Genomic DNA, 26931 nt, shown 5'->3' on the forward strand with positions numbered 1-26931 from the left:
GTTAGTTAATTGATTTTGGAAAGAAAATAAAATGTCTGACAAAGGTACTTTTGGGCACTGCAGGATAGAGAGAATACAGTATTTAGAGAGTATAAAAATCTCTACTTTTTATGTAGTTTGAATAGAAATTTTAAAAAATAATTCAAGTTGTTCTTTTGTAAAATGTGTCATTCTTGCCTTTGTTGAAAGCTTAACTCTTTGTGTTTTGTTTGCATTAAAATAAACACAGTAGCAAATTGCTTCAGGAGTTGAGACAGGAAGGAGCTTACTGTCTTGGCCTTCTTTGTGCTTCTCTGAGCTATGAGGCTGAGAAGATCTTCAAATGGATTTTTAGCAAATTTAGCTCATCTGCAAAAGATGAAGTTAAACTCCTCTACTTATGTGCCACCTACAAAGCACTAGAGACTGTAGGAGAAAAGAAAGCCTTTTCATCTGTAATGCAGGTAAGAACGAAGGGAAGAAAATTGATGATGTACTTGGGAAGAAAATTGTCCTTAACCACGTGTCCTTGGAAAAGGAAACTTAGAATAAGGGTTATCTACTGATAGTAAATAATGATGTAAATAAAATTCCCCTTTCTGAGTTTGAGTAAAGGATACACATTAAAGGTAGATTTAAAATAAGTTAGTCTTTTCTATTTTGTCTCTTTGCTTTTTAGAAGCTTTCCTTTGAAGTTGCTTAGGACCAGAATGATTTGCAGATTTGAAAATAGAAACTCTACCAGGAGAGCTGGACAGGAGGGTGCTTCACATTTGTTGAGGGAGACAAGACCTAAACGTCACAACTAATTTCTAAGGCTTTTTAGGTTTGATAACATGTCAAAAATTCTTATTCCAAGTGGTATAAGGCAATTATGTATAAATGAATACCAGCTCCACTTAGTTTTATTTTACTTTGTGTATCTGAATATATTAAAAGATGATTTTTGATGTAGTTTTGAGCAAGATTTTAAATATATTTTTGTTGAGCTAATGTTTTTTAAAATAAAAGTATTGGTGTGTTTAAAAAATATTTTTTATGGGGGGGCTTTCTTGCCAATTCTTGATATGCTTTATTTTGGGCATGTAGGTTTAAAAAAGGGTATAAGAAATAGTTCTGTCTTTAAAAAAATGTGTTTTTTTCTTTAATTATAGAGTTTATGAGAAAAACTTGGGGAAAGATTCACAACATTTTTTGGAGCTAAATAGCATACCACAAGATTGGGCTCATTCTGCATATAGTTTTTATGTTAACATTTCACCAATTATTTATTTTGGAAAATTTCAAATCCACAGGAAAACAGATGGACCAGTGCAGTAACCCATATATCCTTTACCTAGATTTATCACTTACTAGCATTTGCTAGTTTTCTTTTCTTTTCTTTTCTTTCTTTTTTTTTTTTTTTTTGAGACAAAGTCTCACACTGTTTTCCGTGCTAGAGTGCCGTGGTGTCAGCCTAGCTCACAGCAACCTCAAACTCCTGGGCTCAAGCGATCCTCCTGCCTCAGCCTCCCGAGTAACTGGGACTACAGACATGCGCCACCATGCCTGGCTAATTTTTTCTATATATTTTTAGTTGTCCAGATAATTTCTTTCTATTTTTTAGTAGAGACGGGGTCTCGCTTTTGCTCAGGCTGGCCTCGAACTCCTGAGCTCAAACCATCTGCCCACTTTGGCCTCCCAGAGTGCTAGGATTACAGGCTAGTTTATTTTCTTACACACACATACACACTCACACACTCTTTTTTGTTGAACCATTTGGAAGTGAATTACACACATTGTGACATTTCACACCATAATATTTCAATAAGCATTTCCTAAGATTAAGGCCTTTCTTCTATATAACAACAATTTTTTAATCATACTTAAGAAAATGAGTTTTATAACATGTGCCATCCATATTCAAATTTCTGTAATTATCCCTAAGATGTCTTTTATAGCTTTATGTCTTACCTGACCCAGGATCCCATTGAGACCCAAGCAGTGACTTTGGTGGTGTGTGTCTTTTAATCTCTCTTAATTTCAAATGGTTCTCCACACCTTTTTTGTCCCCCCGTATTTTGTAGAATGCTCTACCTTCTGGGTTTGTCTTATTGTTCCTTCCGGATTAGATTCAATTTAAACATTCGGGCACAAGCACTTCACAGGTCGCATCACACCAGCAGGCACATGTTGTCAGGTTGTCTTATTTTCTGACATGCAGAGTTTGAGCATCTGGTGGAGGTGATGACCACCAGATCTTTCCATTGTGAAGGCGTATTTTTCTCCCTCTGTAGTTAGTGAGCAATCTGGACATGATACCTTGAGACCTTCTGAATATCCTCTTTTTTAGTAATATTTCACTAAAAATGCTTTTAGCATTGATATTCTGTGCCTATATAGGTTATAACTTTGGCTATTGCAAAATGTTGGTTTTCTGATTCTAGCCTTCATACTTGTAAGATTCTTTTATAATGCAGATTTTTTTCCCTTTGAGGGAAAAATGGTTTTTAACAGCTGCAGTATTTTAGCAATGGTATATCATATACTTAAAGACACTATGTGTAGCGGTAACATGAGCCTACATGTCATTCATGTGTGGTGCCATGCTAATCTTTGTTAATTCAGTCCAATTTGAAGCAAGTACTAATATACTAAAGCATAAATTGTATAGAATTTTCTTTTGTGCTTTGAATTAGAAAGTAACTGTAGTACTTTAAAGAAAGCAGTTTTCCAAACACATCTTACTTTTGTACTTTTTAAAACTTAATCACAGCCAGGGATTTAAAGGTAGCATTTAGGAATAATGTAAACGGATGTTACTGAGGACTAACGTTAACTGATATTAAAGGAGTAATGTTAACAGACATTAAAGAAAACAGTATTTATTTTTAGCCTAGCATCTTAGTGGAATGAAAGGTTTTCAACCTTTTTTTGAACTAAAACCATAGAATTTATTTTCTTCGGTATCATAATCAGTTTTTGATGTAGTTACTAGTAAGTAATGAACCTAATTTGCTTGTTTTCTCTCTGTGTTGTTGAATGTTCATGGTTTGTGACTTTTATTTTTAAGCTTGTAATGACCAGCCTACAGTCCATTCTTGAAAATGTGGATACACCAGAATTACTTTGCAAATGTGTTAAGTGCATTCTTTTGGTGGCTCGATGTTACCCTCATATTTTCAGCACTAATTTTAGGGTGAGTTCCCTACTCCTGTTTTCAGATGATGGGGTGAGAGGATAGTTGTATGTGGGAACTGGGGAATCAAATAGAAAATAATGCTTTTGTTCCTTTGAATATAATCAGTGATATTTGAGGGTCCAGGGTCGAATGGTGCAATAATGCTCTTTTTATAAAAAACATCTGTATTTTTCTTTCTGACATTCATACTTTAAGATATATAAAGAAGATAAACCATTACACTGGTGTCATAAATGCCGGCCTTTATTCTCGTGCTCCTCTTCTCCCCCTTTCTAAGTTTCTATAATGTTAGGTAGAACATAGAAGCTGTTTCTAGGATCTTTTACTGTGAAAAGGTCCACAGGTGGAATAGCTGTAAGACCCAAAAATGATTGGCCCCCTTTCTCTTTGTCTCCATCAAGGATACTGTTGATATATTAGTTGGATGGCATATTGATCATACTCAGAAACCTTCCCTCACACAGCAGGTGTCTGGTAAGTCTTTTAGCTTATATCAGTCATTTAAATGCTGTGGGAGGAGCAGTGGTCCCCCAAAGACCAGCTGTTAATAATCTAAGGAAACTAATTGTTTCAGAGAGAGATTTTGGTTATTATAAACGAGCATTACTTGGTAGCTAAACTTACCTTTTCAGTGGGAAATTGTTAGTAGCAGGTAGAGATAATAAGTACAGATTGTAATGTCATGCCTGTAAGAAACTGAAAGGACTTATTCTGAGTTATTTGTAGTGTGTACTGGTATGAAAAGATATGGTAGTGGCAAAACTCTGAAAATGTAGAGTGGAATGACAGATCCTAGTTATTTGTGACTTATTTTGTTTTCTTGGTTATTTAAAGAAAACAAAACCAGATTAATTAGGAGAATTGTCATAAATGATGAATGTTTTTTGGATTTTTTTTGAGTGTTGGAGTCAAGTGAATGACTAACACCACTCATTTGCTCATTTCAGGTTGTTCCAAGTGCTATAGTTTCTCTTAGCTTATTTGGTGCAATAAATTTTTGAAAATAGGCAAGTGTGGTTCTGTCTCGTTTCCACTGGGGAGATGAGTACATGCCTTTGATGGCTAATTGTTGCCTCGGGTTAGAAAGCCAGGCTGATGGTAGATTGTGGCATTTTAGTTTTAAGTCATGTATAGGAATAATATAGATATCAAATCTGATTAAAAAATAAGGAAATGAGATTTCCATCTTAATTTCTGGAGAATATTAATTTTTGCAGCATTGAAAAAGGCTTTGGTTAGTCATGATCAGCATGTTTGAACAGTTAACAGTCAATTTATGATAATAGGGCATGTTTTAAGGGTAAACAAATTAAAAACCAGACACTTTAAAAAACAAGTATCTTGACTATTTTTTAATTTCTATTTTTTGTGTTTGTGTTTTTTTTCCTACTCTTTAAAAATTTATTCTGATTCCAAGGATGGTTACAGAGTTTGGAGCCATTTTGGGTAGCTGATCTTGCATTTTCTACTACTCTCCTTGGTCAATTTCTAGAAGATATGGAGGCATATGCTGAGGTGAGTCTACAGAAGGCTAATTTATTTCTTAAAATTTTGGTTAAGAAAAACATCTGAAGCTAAGATATCCTTTTGAAGCTAAAAAAAACAAAACAAAACAAACAAACAAAAAAAAACCACGAAAAAACACAAGCCAGGCTTGGCAGCTCCCACCTGTAATCTCATGTACTTGAGAGGCTAAGGCAGGAGGATGGCTTGAGGCCAGCCTGGCCAACATAGCAAGATCCTGTCTCAAAAAAAAAAAAAAAATTAGCTGAGCATAGTGACACACAGACCTATAGTCCTAGTTACTTGGGAGGCTGAGGTGGGAGGATCGCTTGAGTCCACAGGTTGGAGGCTGCAGTGAGCTGTGATTGCACCGCTGTACTCTAGTCTGGGCAACATAGCAAGACTCCATCTCTTAAAAAAAAAACCCCAATCTTAAACTGTGCTGGACTTTATTTTAAAATAATTCAGATCACCTGATATTTAAGCAGAAATTACAAGACCATTGCAATATTTTAATTTGTTTCATATGTTTTAAGTTACCAGCACAATTACTAAAAAGGCTAAAAGAAAAATTGCAGGCCTGATGTTTTGAAAAGCGTGACATACTCTTAGTAGCTGGTATTTTTCTGAAGACGTTTTCTGTAGTTCATTCTTATTTTTTGTTACCAAGAGTCTCAAAAGTAAGGTGAATTGATGTTGTGTTTGTTTAAAAAAAAAAAAAAAAAAGCCCGTAAAGGCTCTCCTCTTATATTGATCTTGAATCATGCTTTGGAGGGTGAGCCTTGGCTTCAGCCAGCTTTGCAGCTGTGCGAGTACAGTGTGGTGGCTTTAGGGGTGCTGCTAAAAACTGTCATTGGTGCTTGGCTTTTCTGGCCCCACTGTCTTGGCTTTACTCTCTGCCATCTCTTTGAATTTCTCCCTTATTCAGGTCTAACATAATTCTTGCTTAGTGTTCACGGCTTCCATAAAGATTTGGCCTCCTCTTTTTTTTAAACACACTTTTGCTACTTATAGCCAATAAGATTTCACTACTTTAAACTGTATCCGTTTGCCCTCTTAGAGAGTAAAGCAAGAAATTATTTTGCTTCTGTTTTTTTCTTTGCCCTGACACCTAGAATGTCTGTTTTTCCTAGCCAGTTTTGTGATCTGCCTCTCAGAACCCACATGTTTTAGTTTGTAGGGACTTAAGATTGCATTCTCTTCTGTTATTTTGGTGTTTACTTATATGCAAGTATATATTGATTCTAGTATCCCATTTCTTTTGCTAATCTTTTCCTTTGAGCATATCTCACTTTCTTAATTAGATTATAAATTTGTAGGCTAGGTCTTATAGTTTTTTTTATTCCTCCCTCCCCACCCCCTTTGCTCTTTCCATGTGCTTAATGTTGCTGTGGACAACTTAATGTTGAGTGGCTTAAAGAATACCTAGAGTGAGATTTTGGCAGAAAAATAATTTAGGAATGGCAAAAGCTTCTGGCTTTGTTTATACCTATAATATTAATACAACTAGAGCGTGTGTAATAGGATTTTTTTCCCCCCAATACCTTTCTGAGTTGGTATAAGAGATAATTCCTTAATCTGTTATCTTGGGTTTAATGTTGGCTTATTTAAATAATTAGATAGGTAAAACCCATTGTTTTAATTTAGAGTCATATGTTTTCTTCTCTTTTGGGCCAGAATGCCTTGTAATTTTTGAAGAATCCCTTCTGAAATTATGATTTAAAAATTGTGAGTTCTTCTCTCTCCCTTTTTTTTTTTTTAAAAACAATGTACTACTTAAATAAGAATGCTGTGAATTCACATCTAGGACCTCAGCCATGTGGCCTCTGGGGAATCAGTGGATGAAGACATCCCTCCTCCATCAGTGTCATTACCAAAGCTGGCAGCGCTTCTCCGGGTATTTAGTACTGTGGTGAGAAGCATTGGGGAACGCTTCAGCCCAATTCGGGGTCCTCCAATTACTGAGGCATATGTAACAGATGTAAGTATCTTTAGGAATTCAAGTGTCATTCAAAAATAAAATTGCTTTGTATTGTAAATGATTCTCCTTACCTAGTGAACTGTGTTACTTATTTTGTATGTATGTATGTATGTGTCTGGCTGCTTTCGCAAATAGAAAAGTAGGGAATCCTGCTCTGTATCATCCTCCTCCCATCCCCACCCCTATGGAAGAAAGGTCACTCTGAATTTTAAAATCTTTGTCTTTTGTTTTATAATAATTATTATAATTTTACTTTTATATTATCGAGTCTCCTTTTAGTTTTGCAACATATTAAGGTTAACACACTATAGGAAAAGCCTCAAAAAGTCATTTTCTTTGAGCATGACAGGATGAAATCCTTATGAAATTTGTACATCTTTATGTTCTTTGGTAGCCTGACATCAAAGAATATAAAGATACACAAATTTAAAATATATACTAGTCTGAGACCAGTTACAAGAGGGAGCTGGATTGCCACGCTTCAGCAGCCTCAAACATTAGCTGCACTGTAGTAGTATAGTCCAGTGAGTAGTTCAGTGTAATAGACATGAGAAATGAACCCCAGACATTGTACTCTGTTTGAATAAGAAGGGAGAAGCATGTGTGATACAACACTCATAAAAGATTTAATCTAAATGATTAAAATTTTATTGTTATGATAAAAATACCTTTTTAGGAGCATTTATTGTTATTGAACACATTGCTAGATAAAATAATGATATTATATATGTAATTCTTAGTAAGTTAATTGTGTATTTGAGCAGAAATGTCAGATCCTGAAGATAAGTAAAACAGCAAGTTGATATTTTAAACCTGATCACAGTGGTTTAATATTTTTGCTTCATTTTTACTGTTTAAAAGGTGACTGTTTGAAGATCTGTTAGAGTTGTAATAAAGGCAGTGTAAAGAACGTAATTATTTTCCAGGACAGTTATTGAATTTATTGTTTTATAAAGATCTTTTAGGGCGTTGCAAATGATTTTTAATAAAACCTGTGGATAGATTAAAGAAAACCCTATGTTTAGTGATTGTTGAATATTCTAGAAATATTTTTTAGCATTTATTTGTTTTGGTTTTTTTCTTTTTCTTTTTTTTAATCCCAGCTTATTTTTATTGGAAATTCTTTACATAAACATTGACCATTATATAATAGTTTAGGGGGAATTTTGGCATGTATGTGTGTGTGTTGGAAATGATATGATTTTTATAATTCTTAATAGGTATTATGTAGTAAGCATAAGAACACTTATGTTTCTAAAGAGACCATCAGTACACGAACTTCAGTAAGCTTAAGGTGACTTGGGTGTTTAGTTTTAAAATATTGATTTCCCAAAAGTGCAAGAGCTAGATTGAAGTAAGCATGGGCAGGTTATTCCCATGATGTGAATATGGTTATTGTCCTGATGTATTTTATGATGATAAAGGTTCATTCTGAGCTTCAGCCATTTAGTAACTTTGGGGAGAGAGGAAGTGGGTATAAGGGAAATAGAAGATGGCAAATTCCATTTCCTGTCATAATAATACTTTCGGAATTTTAAAGCCAGATCATTTTTGTGTATTGTGCTAAAGATATTATTATTCAACTACTGAGAAGTAGAATATTAACAGACTACTGGCAAGGCTGGCAGTTAATTTTCAGTTGAAACTGCATTAAATAGAAAATACTTTCTTGCTCCGTGGAAGCATGTGAATTTTTTTAAAAAGCTGCTTGTTTTCCCTATTTGCAGGTTCTGTACAGAGTAATGAGATGTGTGACGGCTGCAAACCAAGTGTTTTTTTCTGAGGCTGTGTTGACAGCTGCTAATGAGTGTGTTGGTGTTTTGCTCGGCAGCTTGGATCCTAGCATGACTATACATTGTGACATGGTCATTACATATGGATTAGACCAACTGGAGAATTGCCAGACTCGTGGTACCGATTATATCATCTCAGTCTTGAATTTACTCACATTGGTATGTGAATTATTCTTTTCTTACTGCTCTTTAATGTGCTGGTTTATTTAGGCTCTTACATTTAAATTGATGTAGAAGAAATTAAGGGCTTTGCTTTATTTTTTTTTAGAGTACATTAACCAGTCTTATTTATGTAATCTAGCATGCTTTTTGTTCTAGTATCTGTTTACTTTTAGTGTTCGATGGCTCACCTCAGGTGTAGCTTCACTTGTTTTTTTTGATGAAACATCATCTTTCATCCTAGAGTCTCTGGTACTTCTGATAAATACTATATTAGAGAAGGTACTTGGTAGCTATTTCGAAAAGCTCTGTTTTTTGTTTTGTTTCCTATATGAAACTTCTGTTACAGTTTTTGTTCCTTTAATTTCTTAACCATGAATCAAGCTCCCCTCCTTTTTTATGGACATTCTGAAGCACATAAAAATAGAATAACATAATGGATCTCTGCATACTTAATACTCAGCTTCTATAATTAGAAACAAATGGCCCATCTGGTTTCATCCAGGTGGCCCACTCTGCCTACTCCTTGTTGTCCCTTCATCTCCAACTGCATTATTTTAAAGCACATTCTAGATGACACTCCGCTGAGCATTTCTGCCAGGGTCATACCTCTCTTTGTCATTGTAAAAAAAATGCCCATGTTTAAGTGTAAAATACATGTATTCTACTTAGGTCTCAAAACACTTTAATGTCACAGTGTTAAGGCCGTGAAATATAGTCTAATGTACTACTTTTTTCTTAATTAAGGGATAATCTTTTTAGAGCAGTTTTTAGGTTTACTGAAAAACTGAGCAGAAAGCACTGAGCTCGCATGTACCCTCTCCCCCTCAACAGTTTCCCCTATCATTAACATCTTGTGTTAGTGTGGTACATTTGTTAAAGTTGATGAACAAATATTGACATATTAAAACTAAAGTTCATATTTTCCTTTAGGGTTCACTCTGTTGTACATTCTGTGGATTTTGACAAATATAATAAAATATATTCACTATTACAGTATCATACAGGATAGTTTCACTGCCCTAAAAATCCCTTGTGTTCCTCTTCCCTCCCCTCAAATCCCTGGCAACCCCTGATCATTTTACTGTCTCCATAGTTTTGCCTTTTCTGGAATGCCTTGCAGTTGGAATTATATAGTATGTAGTCTTTTCGATTAACTTCTTTCACATAGCAATATGCATTTAAGGTATCTTCATGTCTTTTTGGGACTTGAGAAGCTCATTTTAAAAAATCTTATTCTTTTAGATTGTTGAGCAGATAAATACAAAACTGCCATCATCATTTGTAGAAAAACTGTTTATACCATCATCTAAACTACTATTTTTGCGTTATCATAAAGAAAAAGAGGTAAGTGATACATTGACAATGACTTTTGATAACTTGGGTCATTGAAGGTTGGACTTAATGTTGTTTAGTAGGCTACATAAGTGACATTGAGTGAAATGATAAGTATTTAATTTAGAAGATAGTGATTGTAATGATTCTTTTAAGGTAATATTTGTTGGTTATCATACTATATACCTTGACAAATGATATGCCAAATACTACTTTTAGACAGATCGTCCATCATTTGTTTTTATTAAATTTTCCTAAGGGTAAAACAAGCAGATATTTTTATGAAGTTATATATTCAGTTATGTATGTTGTAAAGAAAAATTATCAGCTTCTCAAATCCACTAGAGACTTTCTTAGTAGATGTAGGAAAAACAATCTTAAACTGCTGTTTGCATATGTATTTTGATGTTGACCATGTTTTTGAACATGGCCATGTACGAAATTTCATATTGGCAGTTTCTTTCTTTTTCCTTTTTTTTTTTTGAGACAAGGTCTCTCTCTGTCATCCAGCCTAGAGTGCAGTGGTACAATTGTAGCTCGCTGCAGCCTCAAACCCCTGGGCTCAAATGATCCTCCTGAGTAGCTAGGACTGTAGACATGTGCCACCACCCCCTGCTAATTTTTCTATTTTTTGTAGAGACCTGGTCTTACTATGTTGCTCAGGCTACTTTTGAACTCCTGGCCTTAAGCAATCTTTGTGCCTCAGCCTCCTGAAGTGCTAGGATTATAGGCGTGGGCCACTGCGCCCAGCTGGCAGTTTTATTTAGAGTACCCCTTTATTTGTAATAAAGGTTTATGAAAAAGCTTACTGATATTTATCGCTTCCCTAAGGTTGGTTTTTTAAAAATTAAAATCTTAAGTGTTCTGGTTAGTGAATTTATCAGTCTTAAACTGATTTGTGCCACCAGCACTGTGCAGATAGTGATTTGTTTTCCCATATAATTTTAGAAGATTTATATTCCATTTAATTATCATTTGCCTGAATTTTCTCTTTTTCAGGTTGTTGCTGTAGCCCACGCTGTTTATCAAGCAGTGCTCAGCTTGAAGAATATTCCTGTTTTGGAGACTGCCTATAAGTTAATTTTGGGAGAAATGACTTGTGCCCTAAACAACCTGCTACATAGTCTACAACTTCCTGATGCCTGTTCTGAAATAAAACATGAGGCTTTTAAGAATCATGTATTCAATGTAGACAATGCAAAATTTGTAGTTATATTTGACCTCAGTGCCCTGACTACAATCGGAAATGCTAAAAACTCATTAATTGGGGTGAGTTTTTAATTGCAATGACATTATTTTTATTCATGGTTAAGCCTTTTCTTGTCACATATTATGTACTTCACTTACTAGCATGTCATCGTGTCTGCAGAATCACTGTATAACAGATGGCCATATTTAGGACATGTCTGGATAAGTGAAATTGGCAGGAATATTTTCTTGCCATTATATTTCTAGAAAATGTCTTTTTCTGAGTCTCCTCTGTTTACTCTAGCATGCTTATAGAAAATTTGTCAACATTTTCCACAGCTCAAATTTGTGTAATTCTTTTAATATGCAGTCTTCTTCCACTGGTACTTTTTTCCTTCTCGCCACTAAATTTAGAGCTTACATATGGTCTTACATATTTTGACTGGCTACTTTTCTCTAGTAACATTCATACAGGTTGTATCCCTTATCTGAAATGCGTGAGACCAGAAGTGTTTCAGATTTTTTTCAGATTTTGGAATATTTGCATTACACTTATTGGTTCAGCATCTAGAATGCAAAAATCCAAAATCTGAAATGCTCTGCAATTTGAAACTTTACGAGCGTCAGCGTGATGCCACAAGTGTAAAATTCCACATCTGACCTCATATGTGGTTGCAGTCAAAATGAAGTTCAAACTTTGTTCCATGCATAAAATTACTAAAAATATTTTATAAAATTGCCTTTAGCCTCTGTGAATAAGGTGTATGAAACATACATGCACTTTGTGTTTAGACTTGCTTCCCGAAATGCCTACGATAAGCTCATGTATATGTACATATTCTAAAGTCCAGAAATCCCTACAAAATCTGAAACACTTCTGGTCCCAACATTTTGAATAAAAGGGATATTCAGTCTGTACTCTTTCTTTTAGAAAAACAATAAAGAAATTTGAAGTTGCCTGTGTTTGATTTGTAATTATTGCTCGTGGTTTGTATATTTCTCCCTTTTATGAGACCATACAGGGTTGAAAAACATTGTGTTTTGTAGAAAGTAATGTGATGTAATTAGGGGATAAAGTTTTCTAAGAGAGAAGGGTGGAAAAGTCAAAATCTGATGTTGATGCTTGCATGTGCTCCATATTGTTGGATCAGATTGCCTTGTAATCATCCCATAGCTACTGCCTTCCTCATTGCTAGTTATGGCTTATGTTGGAGGGGTGTGGTAAACTCTTGCCTTCTTTACATACTAAAATTTTGTTTTTGAAGAATTCACGTTATATACAGATTTGAGGAGGCTTATGTCCTGTGCTCTGGGAACAAGGAGAGGGAGTGGGTATGGGGCAGTCAGGTGAAAGGGAGTGTGTTAGTAGAATGGAAAAGGGAAGGATGGAAAAGACATAAGAGTGGCAGAATGTGCCTTTTTTTCCCTTATTGGACAGAGCACCGTGCCATTTGCAGAGTGTGGGAAATCATCACATTGCCACCTGTTTTTGCAAAGAATGAAACACAGCCACTCTCATTCCTATGTTTTGTCTATGGCTCTTTTCTTACTATAGTGGCAGAGTTGAGGAGTGACCATATTGCAACAGAGATGCCATTTGGTGCACAAAAGTTTAAGATATTTACTGAGTTGTCTCCACACAACGTGTTTGCCTATGACTCTAGTTTAGTGTACTAGATTATTTCCAAGTTTATCTATAATTTTAATTTTAAAATGTCTAAACCTATTTTGAAGGATAAACTCTTTGTATGCTGGTAATATCTTGAAGATGACATGAATTTACTTTCTTTTGTATACCATCAGATGTGGGCACTGTCTCCAACCGTCTTTGCACTTCTGAGTAAGAATCTGATGATTGTGCACAGCGACCTGGCTGTTCACTTCCCTGCCATTCAATATGCCGTGCTCTACACATTGTATTCTCATTGTACAAGGTAGTATATTTACAAATCCTTAAGAAAAAAACCACAAAGCATTTTATTTTTAAAGAAGAAGAAGATCCCTTTAATGTACAGATTAATTGGAAATATGCGTTGATTTATCTTTGGACTTGGCTTTCTTTTTTTGATTAAAGATGAAAAGATGATCCATACTTTGTCTTTCAGGCATGACCACTTTATATCTAGTAGTCTTAGTTCTTCTTCTCCTTCTTTGTTTGACGGAGCTGTGATCAGTACTGTAACTACAGCTACAAAGAAACATTTCTCAATTATATTAAATCTTCTGGGAGTATTGCTTAAGAAAGATAACCTTAACCAGGATACGAGGTAACTAAGTGATATTTTATAATATTAATTGTCCCTAATTTTATTAGTTTGCCTTTCTAATTTGAGAATAAGAAATGTGGATTACAAAAGTGAGGTAGAGTAGCTTCGTCATTGTAAAACACTTTATAACTTGGTTTTATTATTTAATCTAGGCTTTCTTGTTCTTTCCCAAAAGAATTAAGTGAAAAATCTCAACCTCACCCCCATTGTTTTGTAGAAGAATGTATCCGTAGAGATTTTATATGCTCTTTCTTATAGTTTGTAACTTTGGAGAGGTTTTCTTAAAAGGTATGCAACCATTTGGACAGAATAATTTCTGTAGTTTCTATTTTTGTATCTTAATGCTTGAGATGTTTGAAAAACCAAAAGAACCAGTGTAAGAGAGAATAGGCTTTTTAAAGTTTTGTTATTTTTTTAAATGTAAAATCAACTGTATATTTTGTATTTTAGGAAACTGTTAATGACTTGGGCTTTGGAAGTGGCTGTTTTAATGAAGAAGTCTGAAACATATGCACCTTTATTCTCTCTTCCATCTTTCCATAAATTTTGCAAAGGCCTTTTAGCCAACAGTAAGACTCTGATTTTTTTATTTTGTTCATCAACTCTTAAATGTTTCTTTGGTAGTAGGAGAAAGTAGTCACTTGAGGGCTTTTTCTGAACTGAAGATGTATAATCCCTATTTTAATGACTAACACACAATCAGTCTTGATGTTTTTTCATTATTAGTATTGATTGGAAAATTAAGTTTTTAGAAAATGATTATCACCTTTTTAAGCTTATGTGAATGTTTATACAGTCCATATAATTTTCCCTTAGAAAAAGGCGTGTGTGAAGACTAATCACTTACTTTAAGTGGGTTTTGTTGAACGTTTCATTTCCCCAAATGTTACTTTCAGTGATAATTTCAGGCAAGAACAGTTCCTAGTCCATGGTATGCACTCACTGTTGAATGAGTGAAGGAGTTCAGAAAATTATGACAAACTGGCCTATAATTTCTCTTGGCAAGCTGAAAGTAACTATCTTTTAATTTCTAATAGCTCTCGTTGAAGATGTGAATATCTGTCTGCAAGCATGCAGCAGTCTGCATGCTTTGTCCTCTTCCTTGCCAGATGATCTTTTACAGAGGTATGGACTAAAGATTATGGCTTTTGACTCTGGCCCTAATAGTGTGGAAATGTTATCACAATTGCTTTATCTGTTTCATTTTTTCATAGGTGTGTTGATGTTTGCCGCGTTCAGCTAGTCCATAGTGGAACTCGTATTCGACAAGCATTTGGAAAGCTGTTGAAGTCAATTCCTTTAGATGTTGTCCTAAGGTATAACAATTGTCTTGGGGCAAAGACATCCCGCTGTGTTTATACTGCCTAGTTATCTAGTTTTAAGAAAAGACAAATTGTCTATTAGTGTATCTATGTCATCTCTTGTATGGTGCTTCTTTTCAGTGATTGAAGAGGTGTCAAAGGATCAAATTTTGCAGACCTCGAAGAAAATAACAATAAAAAGATTTTTTTAATGAGCCTCATAAACTCATAGTAGTTAGTATAAATTAATTCATACAGTATCAAAATGTTTCTTAATAGTTCACATATTTGAAAACCTAAACTGTAATCTCTTACTGTTTTGATTAAGTTGATTTGGGAGCTTTAGGAGCCTAGAATTAGGAAGTTGTAATACCATGTCTGTATCCATTTTAAATTCTCAATTTTAGTATGTTTTTGCTTCCAGTTAATAAGGAAATAACCCATTTATAGCATGTGATAACCTTTTAACTAAAACATTTTGCATAACAGTGACTTTATTTTCTGTCTACAGCAATAATAATCACACAGAAATTCAAGAAATTTCTTTAGCATTAAGAAGTCACATGAGTAAAGCGCCAAGTAACACATTCCACCCACAAGATTTCTCTGATGTTATTAGTTTTATTTTGTATGGGAACTCTCATAGAACAGGGTAAGGCATTTCTTTGACTGTTCATCTGCAAAAACTAATTTTAAGAGTACCTTAAGCTTACACCCAGTTTTGAGGAGAAATTGTGTCCAGAGTGGCAGAGTAGAAAGTAACATTCTTCTCAAATGGATTATTTTCTTCTTCTTCAACAGGAAAATTGCTTTGAGGATAGCATCTGTAGAAACAAAAAAAATGGGCTTTGATATTGAGTAATGAAATGTGGTTGACAGTTAACTGATCCTATGTCTTTAACACTTTGGGCAGGGGGTTGGGGCATAGATATTGTAGAGATGCTTAGTCTCGTTGAATGAGTTTTATCTGGACAGCTAAATTGTCATGAGCTATTTACCCTAATATCCCATCCATACCATACCCCATTCTGCTTTAACTGTAAAAGACTCCAAAATCAGAGTTTGGCTATAATGTTTCTCAGTTTCATAGGTTTTGCCTTTTTGAAGTAGGAAAAATTAAAGTTGCTTATTCCCATTGCCCTTGTAGTTTTTTTTTTTTTTTTAATTAAAAGAAGTTGTCATTTACTATTAAATATGAAACTACTTTTCCCAGGAAGGACAACTGGTTAGAAAGATTATTCTATAGCTGCCAAAGGTTGGATAAGCGTGACCAAACAACAATTCCCCGCAATCTCCTAAAGACAGATGCTGTCCTCTGGCAGTGGGCTATTTGGGAAGCAGCACAATTTACCGTCCTTTCTAAGTTGAGAACCCCACTGGGCAGAGCTCAAGACACCTTCCAGACAATTGAAGGTAAATGACTCTTTGTGCTTTTTCAAACTTTGTGATGAAAATACATTCAAAGCCCTATTAAGAAATAATGGCTTTCATATCTATGTTAAAACAAAGGTTTGAGAATGTATAATTTAAACAATCAGTAATTTTCAGATATGAGGGTTGGAATAAGCTTTCATTAAATAGTTGCATTGGCAACATGGTTGGTTTTTGTTCAAAAACAGGAGATTCGTGTGGAGAAAACACTTTTTCCCCTAAAATGAAAGATCTTTTATTGATCTTTCATTTTAGGATTTTTTATTTTTAAAATAAAAAGATATTTTTATTTTGGGATTTTTTATTTTTAAATGATGGATAGAGAAAGGACACTTGATAAATGTGAATGTATTTCACAAATTGAAAGATTTCAAAAAAATTTAGAATGTTATTTTTGCTTTCAGGTATCATTAGAAGTCTTGCAGCTCACACATTAAACCCTGATCAAGACGTTAGTCAGTGGACAACTGCAGACAATGATGAAGGCCACGGCAGCAACCAACTTAGACTTGTTCTTCTTCTGCAATATCTGGAAAATCTAGAGAAATTAATGTATAATGCATATGAGGGATGTGCTAATGCATTAACATCGCCTCCGAAGGTTGGTTTCAATGGGATAGTGTTGCTTTGTAGCAGTTTCATGATCAAACTGGGCAGTATGTGCAGAGGTGAAATCACAGTAGACTTGTGTATTTGGTTTATGTGTGTTTGAGACATCTATACCTATAATTTGAACCAATCCTGAGCTCTTCTTTCCCTTTTTTCTAAAGGTCATCAGGACTTTTTTCTATACCAATCGCCAAACTTGTCAAGACTGGCTGACCCGGATCCGACTCTCCATCATGAGGGTTGGCTTGTTGGCAGGCCAGCCTGCAGTGACAGTGAGACATGGCTTTGACTTGCTTACAGAGATGAAGACAAATAACCTATCTCAGGTAAAGTGGTATGTTTGGGATTTTTAAAAAATCTGTTCATTAGAAAACCATAGGTTTAATTTTTTTGGTATGATTTAATCTAGGGATAAAATAAGTTAAAACTTTGATTCATTTTCAAAGCTTTTGAACCTATATTTTGTAAAAGCAACAACTGCCAGAGTCACCTTTTTATGTTTTGTACATAGACCATGTTAAAAAATATGCATTTCTTAGGCTTAAAGGTTAGAACTTTAAAGGTAATTCTAAGGAATTTGTTTATGGGAGAAACAATTCTTAAAATGTATGGGAAAATACTTGAATAATTCCTGATTTGTAAGTGGGTTCACAATAAATAAATGGAATCCAAAAATAACAGAATTTTTACTGATTGAGGTAATGCCAGTAAGTAACATTCAAAGACATGAAGTTAATTATTCTTTAATTTGTGTTTATTTCTATTTAATTTTTCCTTTCTTTTAATAACACATGGAGTAATGTGTTATTCTTACAGAGGCCACAGGTTAAATGTTTGGGTAACATTTGGGAGGGATTGGCGGAGATTAATACCCATGTGCTGCTAAGGTTCTATTTGTTACCTTTTGTGGCTGTTATTTCATATGTAATATTTTAAGAATTCTAAGCGAACTAATGTGAAAATAATTGTTAAATACATTTGACTTTAAATAGGCTTAATCTGTGATTAGTAGTTTTAAATTTAGTAGGGATTTGAATTTTAATAGTATTGAGGTCTGTGATTAATTTTTCTGAATGCCATTTTCAGGGGAATGAATTGGAAGTAACCATTATGATGGTGGTAGAAGCATTGTGTGAACTTCATTGTCCTGAAGCTATACAGGGAATTGCTGTCTGGTCATCTTCTATTGTTGGGAAAAATCTTCTCTGGATTAACTCAGTGGCCCAACAGGCTGAAGGGAGGTAAGTTGGAAGGAATGAAAGGGGTGATAGGATTACTTTATGTTTAAATCCCTTGTATTACTGGCTAACATTGTAATTAAATGTTGAAACAGTTTTGTTCAATTTCAGCAATTGAAGCTTGCTATAAATCACTTTACCAGGAAGCATCCATCGTTAATCTGTTCTTTAGCAGCAATAGTTAAATGCCTTTCTTATTTAGGAATTAATAAGAATTCATACTATAAATCAAGACCTGCCCTGAGCTTGATCCTTAATATCAGTATCTGGTACAAATTACCATTTATTGCCAGAGTATTTGCTCATTAGTCCTGTGAACTCTACATCCAAACTCACTTAATTCCTCTAGGTAAAGGAGCATATACCATATAGTCTGTGCTCATTTATGTTAGTTTAACTAAATCTTGAAAATTTAGGAAAATAAAGACCTGCTTATAATTCCATCTCCTTATGGTAACTGTTAGTTTTGGTATATATGCTTTTCTCAATCCCTTTTCTTTCATAGTTTTTTCCCCCTGTTTTTACAGAAACAGCAGTGTACATAGGTACATGGTTTTATGACTTGCTTTTTCCACTCAACACTATTTAAAATATTTTTCCATGTTTAATATTCTACAACACGATTTTTAATGGAGCATTGTATTTATGAGTGTACCATAATTTAATATTCCTTGTTGGACATTAATTTGGACATTAAGGTTGATTCAGATGTTTTTTACCAATCTTTTTTTCCTCTTTTTTGTTGAGACAAAGTTTTGGTTTGTCGCCCAGGCTGCTGGAGTGCAGTGTCGCCATCACAGCTCACTGCAACCTCCAATTCCTGGGCTCTAGCAATCCTCCTGGCTCAGTCTTCCTCCCGAGTAGCTGGAACTACAGGCACGTGCACCACCATGTGTGGCTAATTTTTTTATTTTTCTATTTTTTGTAGAGATGGGGTCTCTCTGGAATTACAAACATGAGCCATCATGCCCCACCTTGCTAATCTTAATGCATGCACCATGGCACTTAAAACCTTTGCTCATTTCTGATTACTTTTTTGGAATCCATTTGTACAAGTCTGTTTACTAGAAGAAAGGCTGTAGACCCTAAGGCTTATCATACCTTCTATTGCTAAGTTAACCTACAGAAAAGATGGCTGCAATTTTTACCCTAATGGTAGAGGACCCCCTTCCCTTACTTTGGATCACTGAGAAACAAGAACCCTGCCACAAGCGTCAGTGAAAATAGCTGTAGTTTATATTTCCTTATTTATTAGTGACATGGAACTGTGCTGCATATAGTGACCATTTCTGATTTTTCAAAACATGGGTTGTCTTCATGGCCTCTTTCTTCTTCCTTTATTAATCTGTGAGATTTTATTATACACTAAGATTATTGATGTTGTCTAATTTATTTTAATTTGTTTTTAATGTTTATGTTGTATTTTAGACACCCAGAAGTGTCCTTATGCAGTTAGATCTGTTACGTTGTGTATTCTTTTTTGCATTTATCCTTCAACATAGCTTTTCTACACATTGACATCAGTTTCTTATCAATATTTTCTACTAGTTATTTTATGCTGTCTTGTATTTTTTAACATTTAACTATCTTTGAATTTAGTTCAGTTTCACTTGTTGTGAGGAAGGGATCTGATTTACCCCCCTGCAGAATAGTTATCTCATTGTCTTGGCTTCATTGATTGAGTAATCCATTCTTTCACTATTATTTTTTTTGAGAATGAGATATGTGTATTTAAAATAAAACTGCTTCAATTTGCATTTAAGATTTGAAAAGGCCTCTGTGGAGTACCAGGAGCACCTCTGTGCCATGACAGGTGTGGATTGCTGTATCTCCAGCTTTGACAAGTCTGTGCTCACGTTGGCCAACGCTGGGCGTAACAGTGCCAGCCCCAAGCATTCTCTGAATGGTGAGCATTCATTATTTAAGTGAAACAAAACAAAACTTTTAGTTAAATATTTTGTAGTGATAATCTTATTGTATATTTTTAGATTTGTATGCTGTTTGAAACATTTATAATTACTCTGAATCTCTCTCTTCTTATTTCATAAAATACTTTCAGGTGAATCCAGAAAAACTGTCCTGTCTAAACCAACCGAGTCTTCCCCTGAGGTTATAAATTATTTAGGAAATAAAGCATGTGAGTGCTACATCTCAATTGCTGACTGGGCTGCTGTACAGGACTGGCAGAATGCTATCCATGACTTGAAAAAGAGTACCAGTTCCACTTCCCTCAATCTAAAAGCTGATTTCAACTATATAAAGTAAGGCTTGCTTTTTCCAATTATAAATTATGATACTTAACCCAGTTCAAACAAATTTTTAATAACTATGAAGTCTTCCGGTATAGCAGAAAAACATTATAATTGGTCAAATGTACTAATACAAAATTACTGTATTTGTAATAATACTAACATTATAAAAATGACTACAAGAGGAAACCAACATTAGAGGTGAGGAGGTATTTGTGTAATGGGAAAGCAGACTCATATTTGCTGAGACAGTGACTTGCTGTTGATTTTTACAATCTGTTCTAAAACCTAGATACCTGATCACCCTTCAAGATGGACAGAGTGGGAAAAAACCCCTAGATGCAGCTTGAAAATTATACCAAAATGAGTACAAGGCCGGGCATGGTGGCTCATGCCTGTAATCCTAGCACTTTGGGAGACTAAGGCAGGAGGATTGCTAGAGCTCAGGAGTTCGAGACCAGCCTGAGCAAGAGCAAGACCCCATCTCTACAAAAAATAGAAAAATTAGCTGTGTGTGGTGGTGCGTGCCTGTAGTCACAGCTATTCGGAAGGCTGAGGCAGGAGGATCGCTTGAGCCCGGCAGTTTGAGGTTGCAGTGAGCTATGATGATGCCACTGCACTCTAGCCAGGTCGACAGAGCAAGACTCTGTCTCCAAAAACAATAAAATAAATTAAAGAAATGAATATCAAGAGACACTTGTCACTGCTTTATAAAGGATCACATTTGATGGCTTTGTTTCTAAATTAGGTTTGAATGTATCAAAAACATTTGTTCAAATGAGGACCGAGTTTGTGAACATCTGCAAATTAAACTCTTTTGTCTCATTTCTTCTTCTCAGTCCTCTGTGCATTTATTAATCCTGTGATTCAAAGTTGAGTACTCACTGTGTCCCAGACACTTGGCTGGGAAAATAAAGGTCATTAGACTTTGTATGATGTGCTTGCCTTCTACTGGTAAATGGGTTAACCTGTGATTTCTTTATTGAGCATGTACTGCATGCCAGGCAGTGGGACAGAGCAGTACATAAAACAGACATGAATTCTAACCTTTTAAAGCAAAGTTTGAAGGAGCAGGATATAGAATGTTGATAGCAACGTTACTTGTACCTTATCTTTTCTATGCCTCAAAGAAAGCAGGTAAAGTTAAAGCTGACTTTCTAGTAGGGGAAGACACAAGGTCAGGGAATGCCCATGAGGATGCCATATTGGCACAGACCGAAGGGAACAGAGCTGATGTGAGAATGATGGGCTTGGAGTGTTCTGGAAACAGCTAGGAGGCCGACGTGGTTGGGGCAGCCTTAATAATAGGAGATAAGGGCTGAAAGTAGCCAGGAACTGAGAAAAGGACTTTGTTTACTCCTAGTAAAATGGAAAATCTCAGGTGGGATTTGAACAGAGATGTGTTCTGACCTGACTTGGTGGTTCACTCTACTGTGTGTTAAAGAGATTGCTGGAGGTGTGTAGAGTGGGAGGCATGTAGACCATTAATTTGCAGGAGCAATGGTAGAGGGAGGAGAAAAGATCCTGTTAACTAAAGGAAGAACACATAGAGAACACTAAGGCATGTTTAAGATGCGAATGAAACATACAGATGAGATTGTTGGGTAAGCGGCTAAGAATTGGATTTGGAATTAAGGAGAAAGTCTAAGCTAGAGATATTTGGGGATCATTAGTGTATGGGTGATAAGTAAAAGTCCTCTTTCCTTTTTCCTGTCTATGATCTAGAGCCTTTGTAAGCTACGAAACCAGAGATCAGTGTCTAGAGAACAGTGAGTGAAAAAGAAAGAAGGCCAAGGTTTTAGTATTTTGTGAAGGGATGACAGAGGAAGCCATTGAAGAAAACACAAGGACCAAGAGGAAGGAAGTGTCTTAGATGTAGGAGATCCAGGTGGGAGCAGTCAGCCTTGTCATAGGCTCCAGGGAGTGTAAGGAAGAATTTTGTAGAGAGATAAAGAGATGAAGCCAGGTTGAATAATTTTGAATGGTAGAGAAATTTGAAAATGAAAAGCTTGAGGTAAGTTATGTGGTCAGTGAGTTTTTCTTAAAGTCAAGGAGTGGAAGTGGAAGAACATGTGTTTATTTTGTGTTGGAGGGATTAGTGCTCTTTTAGGCCAAGGAGAAGGAGCCACTAGAAAGCAAAAGTTGAAGAAACAGTAGGAAGAACATTGATAAAAGGATTAATCAGAGCTCACTTTTTCTGTGGCTGAAGGAAAGCAGTTAAAGTTGGGTATAGACAGAGGTTGGGGAGTGTATGGTGGATTGCGAGTAAGGGTAGAGGGAAGTAAAGCCTGTGGGGTTTTTTTGTTTTTTCTTCCCTAAAGAGTCAGTCATTAGCTGAAAGTGTAGGGCATTGTAGAGCAGTGGGGACAATAGAACCTGCCACTGGTGAGGACTCAGGACCCCGTAGTGGCAGAAATGATAAATGTGTTGGTTACCAAAACTCAGCAGTTCATCAGTGCCCAATAATCAAGGCTCCTCTGAGGAGCCCGTGGTTGCATTAATCTAGGTAGAAGCCGGTGTATGATGTACAGTGCTGGCTTCAGGCCAAGTGGTCAGGGAAGAGGGATGGGCAGAGTTGGAAAAGAGAGTGAGAAACTGTAAGTCTTATTCCTAGTTGGAGAGCAGGTGTTGTAGAAATGGGGAGAGTGAAGGATCTGAAAGTAGTAGCGTGGAGTTGCAAGGATGAGGCCCTGCTACCTGGCATTGGTGCTGCAGGACAGTAGGAAGCAGTTTCAGAGGTGTTGTCATTTTTTAAAGTAAAGTGAGGAGGTGGAAAGGAAGAATTCTTTGAAAGAAGAGAAACAGGTGAAAAAGGGAGTCAGGGAGGGATGTCAACAGCGAAAGTAGGCAGGACTGAGGTACGGGATTGAGATGGGAGGAGACCTGCAGGGACTCACGCTATCCGTGAGGAATGGTGCAAAGAGTTCAGCAGCAGCTGGGAGATAACTGGGTGTTGAAGTTGCCCTGCAGAGATCTGCGGTCAGTGTGTTGACCAGGCCCTGGGGATAACAGGCTGCAACACACAAAAAGAGGAAGGAGACACGGAGGGTTGAGTAAGTACAACTGAAGGTCTATAGCTGTGTCTTTCCTGTTTACCACTCCAGTTTCAGTGCTAATTAAGTTGGTAGTCACATCTTTGACATGAAAACAAAAATGGTGGCATACTCGTGGAAGGAATTTCTTCAGAAGAATGCTGTGTACTGTACTGTCTTTCTGGAATTTGTTTTATTTTTTTGAATGGTACACAGGCTGGATAGGGTGTAATACAAGCTAACCAATATTTTAATTACAGATCACTAAGCAGTTTTGAGTCTGGAGAATTTGTTGAATGTACTGAGCAGTTAGAATTGTTACCAGGAGAAAATATCAATCTACTTGCTGGAGGATCAAAAGAAAAAATAGGTATTTGAGAAAATAATTTTAAAATTGATAATTTTTGTGGACAAGTTGCTCAAAATGTTTGGCTTAGTATATTCTACTGGAAAATCAGGAAGGCATTTTACATTTATTTGGGGGCAGAGTCCCATAAGAAACAACAAATTTTGGCAAATGGAAAACAGTTTAATTAAGATGAAGCAAACTTTAAAATAAAAAAAGGCTACATTAATACTTTTTTCTAGCCATTTAGTTTGAAAAAGTATAGTGTTTAAGCTAAATATTTTTCTTTATAAAGATTAAATTTTTTTCTTGATTTTCATCTTGTGGCTCATTAAGTTCTTTATCACAAGTGGAACGTTTTGTAAAATGTTATAATAAAGTTTTATGAGTATTCTGTGTGTGTGTATTGATTTGCTAGATTCAATAAGATCTGCTATTGTAGGGCTTGATTTGCACCTTTATATAGTAGGTTGATGTACTGATTTTTGAGCCTTTGAAGGCAACTGATTTTTAGGGGTCTGAGATATAGTAATTTTATATGAGGTAATGATTCTTATATAGCTATAAGAAATCCGTAATTACAGTGGTTAGCTGCCTGAACTTAAATATGAAAAGAGGTATTGTTGTTCATTGTCAAATGTTTATCAAAATATACTATCATTCTGTACAATAAAAGCTAATTAACTTAATGAAATTTATTTAACTTCTCTGTAGATATGAAAAAACTGCTGCCTAACATGTTAAGTCCAGATCCAAGGGAACTTCAGAAATCCATTGAAGTGCAGTTGTTGAGAAGTTCTGTTTGTCTGGCAACTGCTTTAAACCACATAGATCAAGACCAGAAGTGGCAGTCTATAACTGAGTAAGTTTAGTCTTAAGGAGGTAAATATACATCATGTGTATCATAGGATAAATGACATGGGATGGAGAGGGCTGGAAGGAGACAGTTACTAGCTTATATTAATGCTAAATACTAATGCTAATAGCTTTGTTTTCGTCATAGAAGCAATATGATATGTGAACGCCACTTGCCAACAGTGACTGAAGTTGAAAATAAAATGTAAAAGCCCCTGAAATCAAATATCTTGACTTGATAATATCATTTTACTACAGAGCTGGCTGGCTGCACCTCTTGCTCCCCCCAACTCTGCATGCTACTATGGTAGCTTCTTAGCTGCTTTATTTCTTCAGTGGTTACAGGTTGAAAAACTTCATTAACTAATTGACAGTGAATCTTTTGTTTCAGAAACGTGGTAAAATACTTGAAGCAAACATCCCGCATAGCTATTGGACCACTGAGACTTTCTACTTTAACGGTTTCACAGTCCTTGCCAGTTCTGAGTACCTTACAGCTGTATTGCTCATCTGCTTTGGAGAACACAGTTTCTAACAGACTTTCAACAGAGGTGTGTGTATGTGTATTTTTATGAGCATATTCGTATGCACATTAATAATCATTACTTTAGAACAAAGACCTTATTTTTCGAGTTTTAAAAATAGCATTTGTAGTTAGACAAGCTAGTAAATCCAGAAATCTGAAATGCCACTTTCAGGCAGACTTTGATCTGAGAGAAGTATGTGGGGCACATGAAGAACCTAAAGTAATATCTCAAGGATGGCTAATTGCTCCATTTTTTTTTTTTTTTTCTTTTTTTGGTGTACGGGGGAGTTGTATATAAAGATAATTCCTTTAGGCAGATTATGTAAATTTTAGATTTGACTCAAACAAAGACATCCTTTCCTCCTCCCAGATAGGATAAAGTTCAGCCAAAGATGGGACCTTCCCAGAGGAATTATAGTCTTTGTTTTTCTCCAGTTTAGCTTCTGCTTTACAGTAAATATGATTATTTTTTTTGTGGTGTGCTTTATGGATGATACTTTGGACTTAATATTCTGAAAAATTTGTTCGCCCTGCAAAACAAAGTTTTCTTTTAGCGTGTAAAAAATTAGAAGATAAATGATGAAAGGGGATAGTTTGATAGATAAAACTGGAATAGTTCTGAAGGAGCCAACCTATATTGGACTTACCAACACTATACTATAGAACAAAGGAAAGGTCTTACTTTGTAGCAGTGTGTCTACAAACACAGGGAGCCTGTTTTACATTAAGTAATCTTAGTTTTTCTGTGGCAGGACTGTCTTATTCCACTCTTCAATGAAGCTTTACGTTCATGTAAACAGCATGATGTGAGGCCATGGATGCAGGCATTAAGATATACTATGTACCAGAATCAGTTGTTGGAGAAAATCAAAGGTAAGTAGTTTTATTGTTTTAAATTAGCTGTATTGAGATAAAAATGACACATTTTAAGTGCATAGTTCAGTGAGTTTTAATGTCTTTACTTCTGTAACCGCCAGTATAATCAAGATGTAGAATGTTTATCTCACCCTAGAAGGTTCCCTTGTGCCTCTTTCTCATTCGCCCCTGTCCTAGGCAATTACCGATTTGGGTTTTATCATTGTAGCTTAGACTTGCCTTTACTAAAGCTTCACATAAGTGGAATCATGCAGTAAGTTCTCCTGTGTCTGGCTTCTCTTGCTCAGCATGGTATTTTTAAGGTTCACTCATCTTGCATGTATCAGAAATACCGTCCTTTTTGTTGTTGAATAGTGTTTACATTGTATGCATATACCGCAATTTATTTCTGTTCCACAATTTATTTCTGTTTTCATCCTTTGATAGATATTTAGGTTTTTTTCACATTGGGCTGTTAAGTATAAAGTTGCTGGGCACATTCATGTACAAGTCTTTGAGTGGACATATATTTGTGTCTCTTGAGTAAATGCCAAAAGTAAAATTGTTTGATCACATAGTTTAACTTTCAAAATAGACAATTTCCTATCAAGTTATATGTTTAAAATTCCTTCTGGCATCTTATAAAAGTTCCAGTTGTTCTACCTCTTTGGTATTGTCTTTTTAATTTTAATCATTGGAGTGGATGTGTAATAATATCTCATGGTTTTGTTTACATTTTCCTGATGATGATGTTGAGCATCTTTTCATTTGCATAGTGACCATTGTATATCGTATTTTTCAAATATCTGTTCAAATCTTTTACCCACTTTTCCGTATGACTCTTAGCGGTGGATTAAAAAAAAGAAAAAAACCTTTCACTTACTTATAAAGAAGTCATAAAACTTGTTTTTGTGTTCTGAACGTAAGTTTTGTTACCTAAAGTGTACTGTGAATGTTATGTATTAAATATTCCAAATAAATAGCTAGAGAATTGTTTATATAAATATTTATGACTTTAATTTTTTTAATTTCAGAATATTAAGGGCTACAAATGTTTTTGTTATGTGGATTGCTTTTGTAATGCTAGAGTCAGGGCTATAAGT

At 35.4% G+C, this 26931-nt stretch overlaps 1 protein-coding gene across 1 annotated transcript in view; it reads left to right on the top strand.

Moving 5' to 3' along the window:
• The window catches only part of SMG1 (SMG1 nonsense mediated mRNA decay associated PI3K related kinase), a 96899-nt gene that overhangs the window by 35014 nt on the left and 34954 nt on the right, over nucleotides 1–26931 (top strand). The window contains exons 6-29 of the mRNA XM_069486880.1: nucleotides 230–443; nucleotides 3032–3157; nucleotides 3562–3634; nucleotides 4578–4675; nucleotides 6471–6644; nucleotides 8372–8596; nucleotides 9842–9943; nucleotides 10931–11200; nucleotides 12923–13053; nucleotides 13225–13386; nucleotides 13837–13955; nucleotides 14424–14511; nucleotides 14601–14702; nucleotides 15199–15339; nucleotides 15901–16100; nucleotides 16523–16719; nucleotides 16889–17053; nucleotides 17814–17968; nucleotides 19729–19871; nucleotides 20025–20226; nucleotides 23507–23616; nucleotides 24307–24454; nucleotides 24839–24998; nucleotides 25726–25846. Of these exons, the coding sequence (XP_069342981.1) occupies nucleotides 230–443; nucleotides 3032–3157; nucleotides 3562–3634; nucleotides 4578–4675; nucleotides 6471–6644; nucleotides 8372–8596; nucleotides 9842–9943; nucleotides 10931–11200; nucleotides 12923–13053; nucleotides 13225–13386; nucleotides 13837–13955; nucleotides 14424–14511; nucleotides 14601–14702; nucleotides 15199–15339; nucleotides 15901–16100; nucleotides 16523–16719; nucleotides 16889–17053; nucleotides 17814–17968; nucleotides 19729–19871; nucleotides 20025–20226; nucleotides 23507–23616; nucleotides 24307–24454; nucleotides 24839–24998; nucleotides 25726–25846 (3626 nt within the window). The remainder of the gene's footprint in view (nucleotides 1–229; nucleotides 444–3031; nucleotides 3158–3561; nucleotides 3635–4577; nucleotides 4676–6470; nucleotides 6645–8371; nucleotides 8597–9841; nucleotides 9944–10930; nucleotides 11201–12922; nucleotides 13054–13224; nucleotides 13387–13836; nucleotides 13956–14423; nucleotides 14512–14600; nucleotides 14703–15198; nucleotides 15340–15900; nucleotides 16101–16522; nucleotides 16720–16888; nucleotides 17054–17813; nucleotides 17969–19728; nucleotides 19872–20024; nucleotides 20227–23506; nucleotides 23617–24306; nucleotides 24455–24838; nucleotides 24999–25725; nucleotides 25847–26931) is intronic.

The sequence above is a fragment of the Eulemur rufifrons genome, chromosome 14 (genome assembly GCF_041146395.1).
Source record: "Eulemur rufifrons isolate Redbay chromosome 14, OSU_ERuf_1, whole genome shotgun sequence".
Classification (NCBI taxonomy): domain Eukaryota; kingdom Metazoa; phylum Chordata; class Mammalia; order Primates; family Lemuridae; genus Eulemur; species Eulemur rufifrons.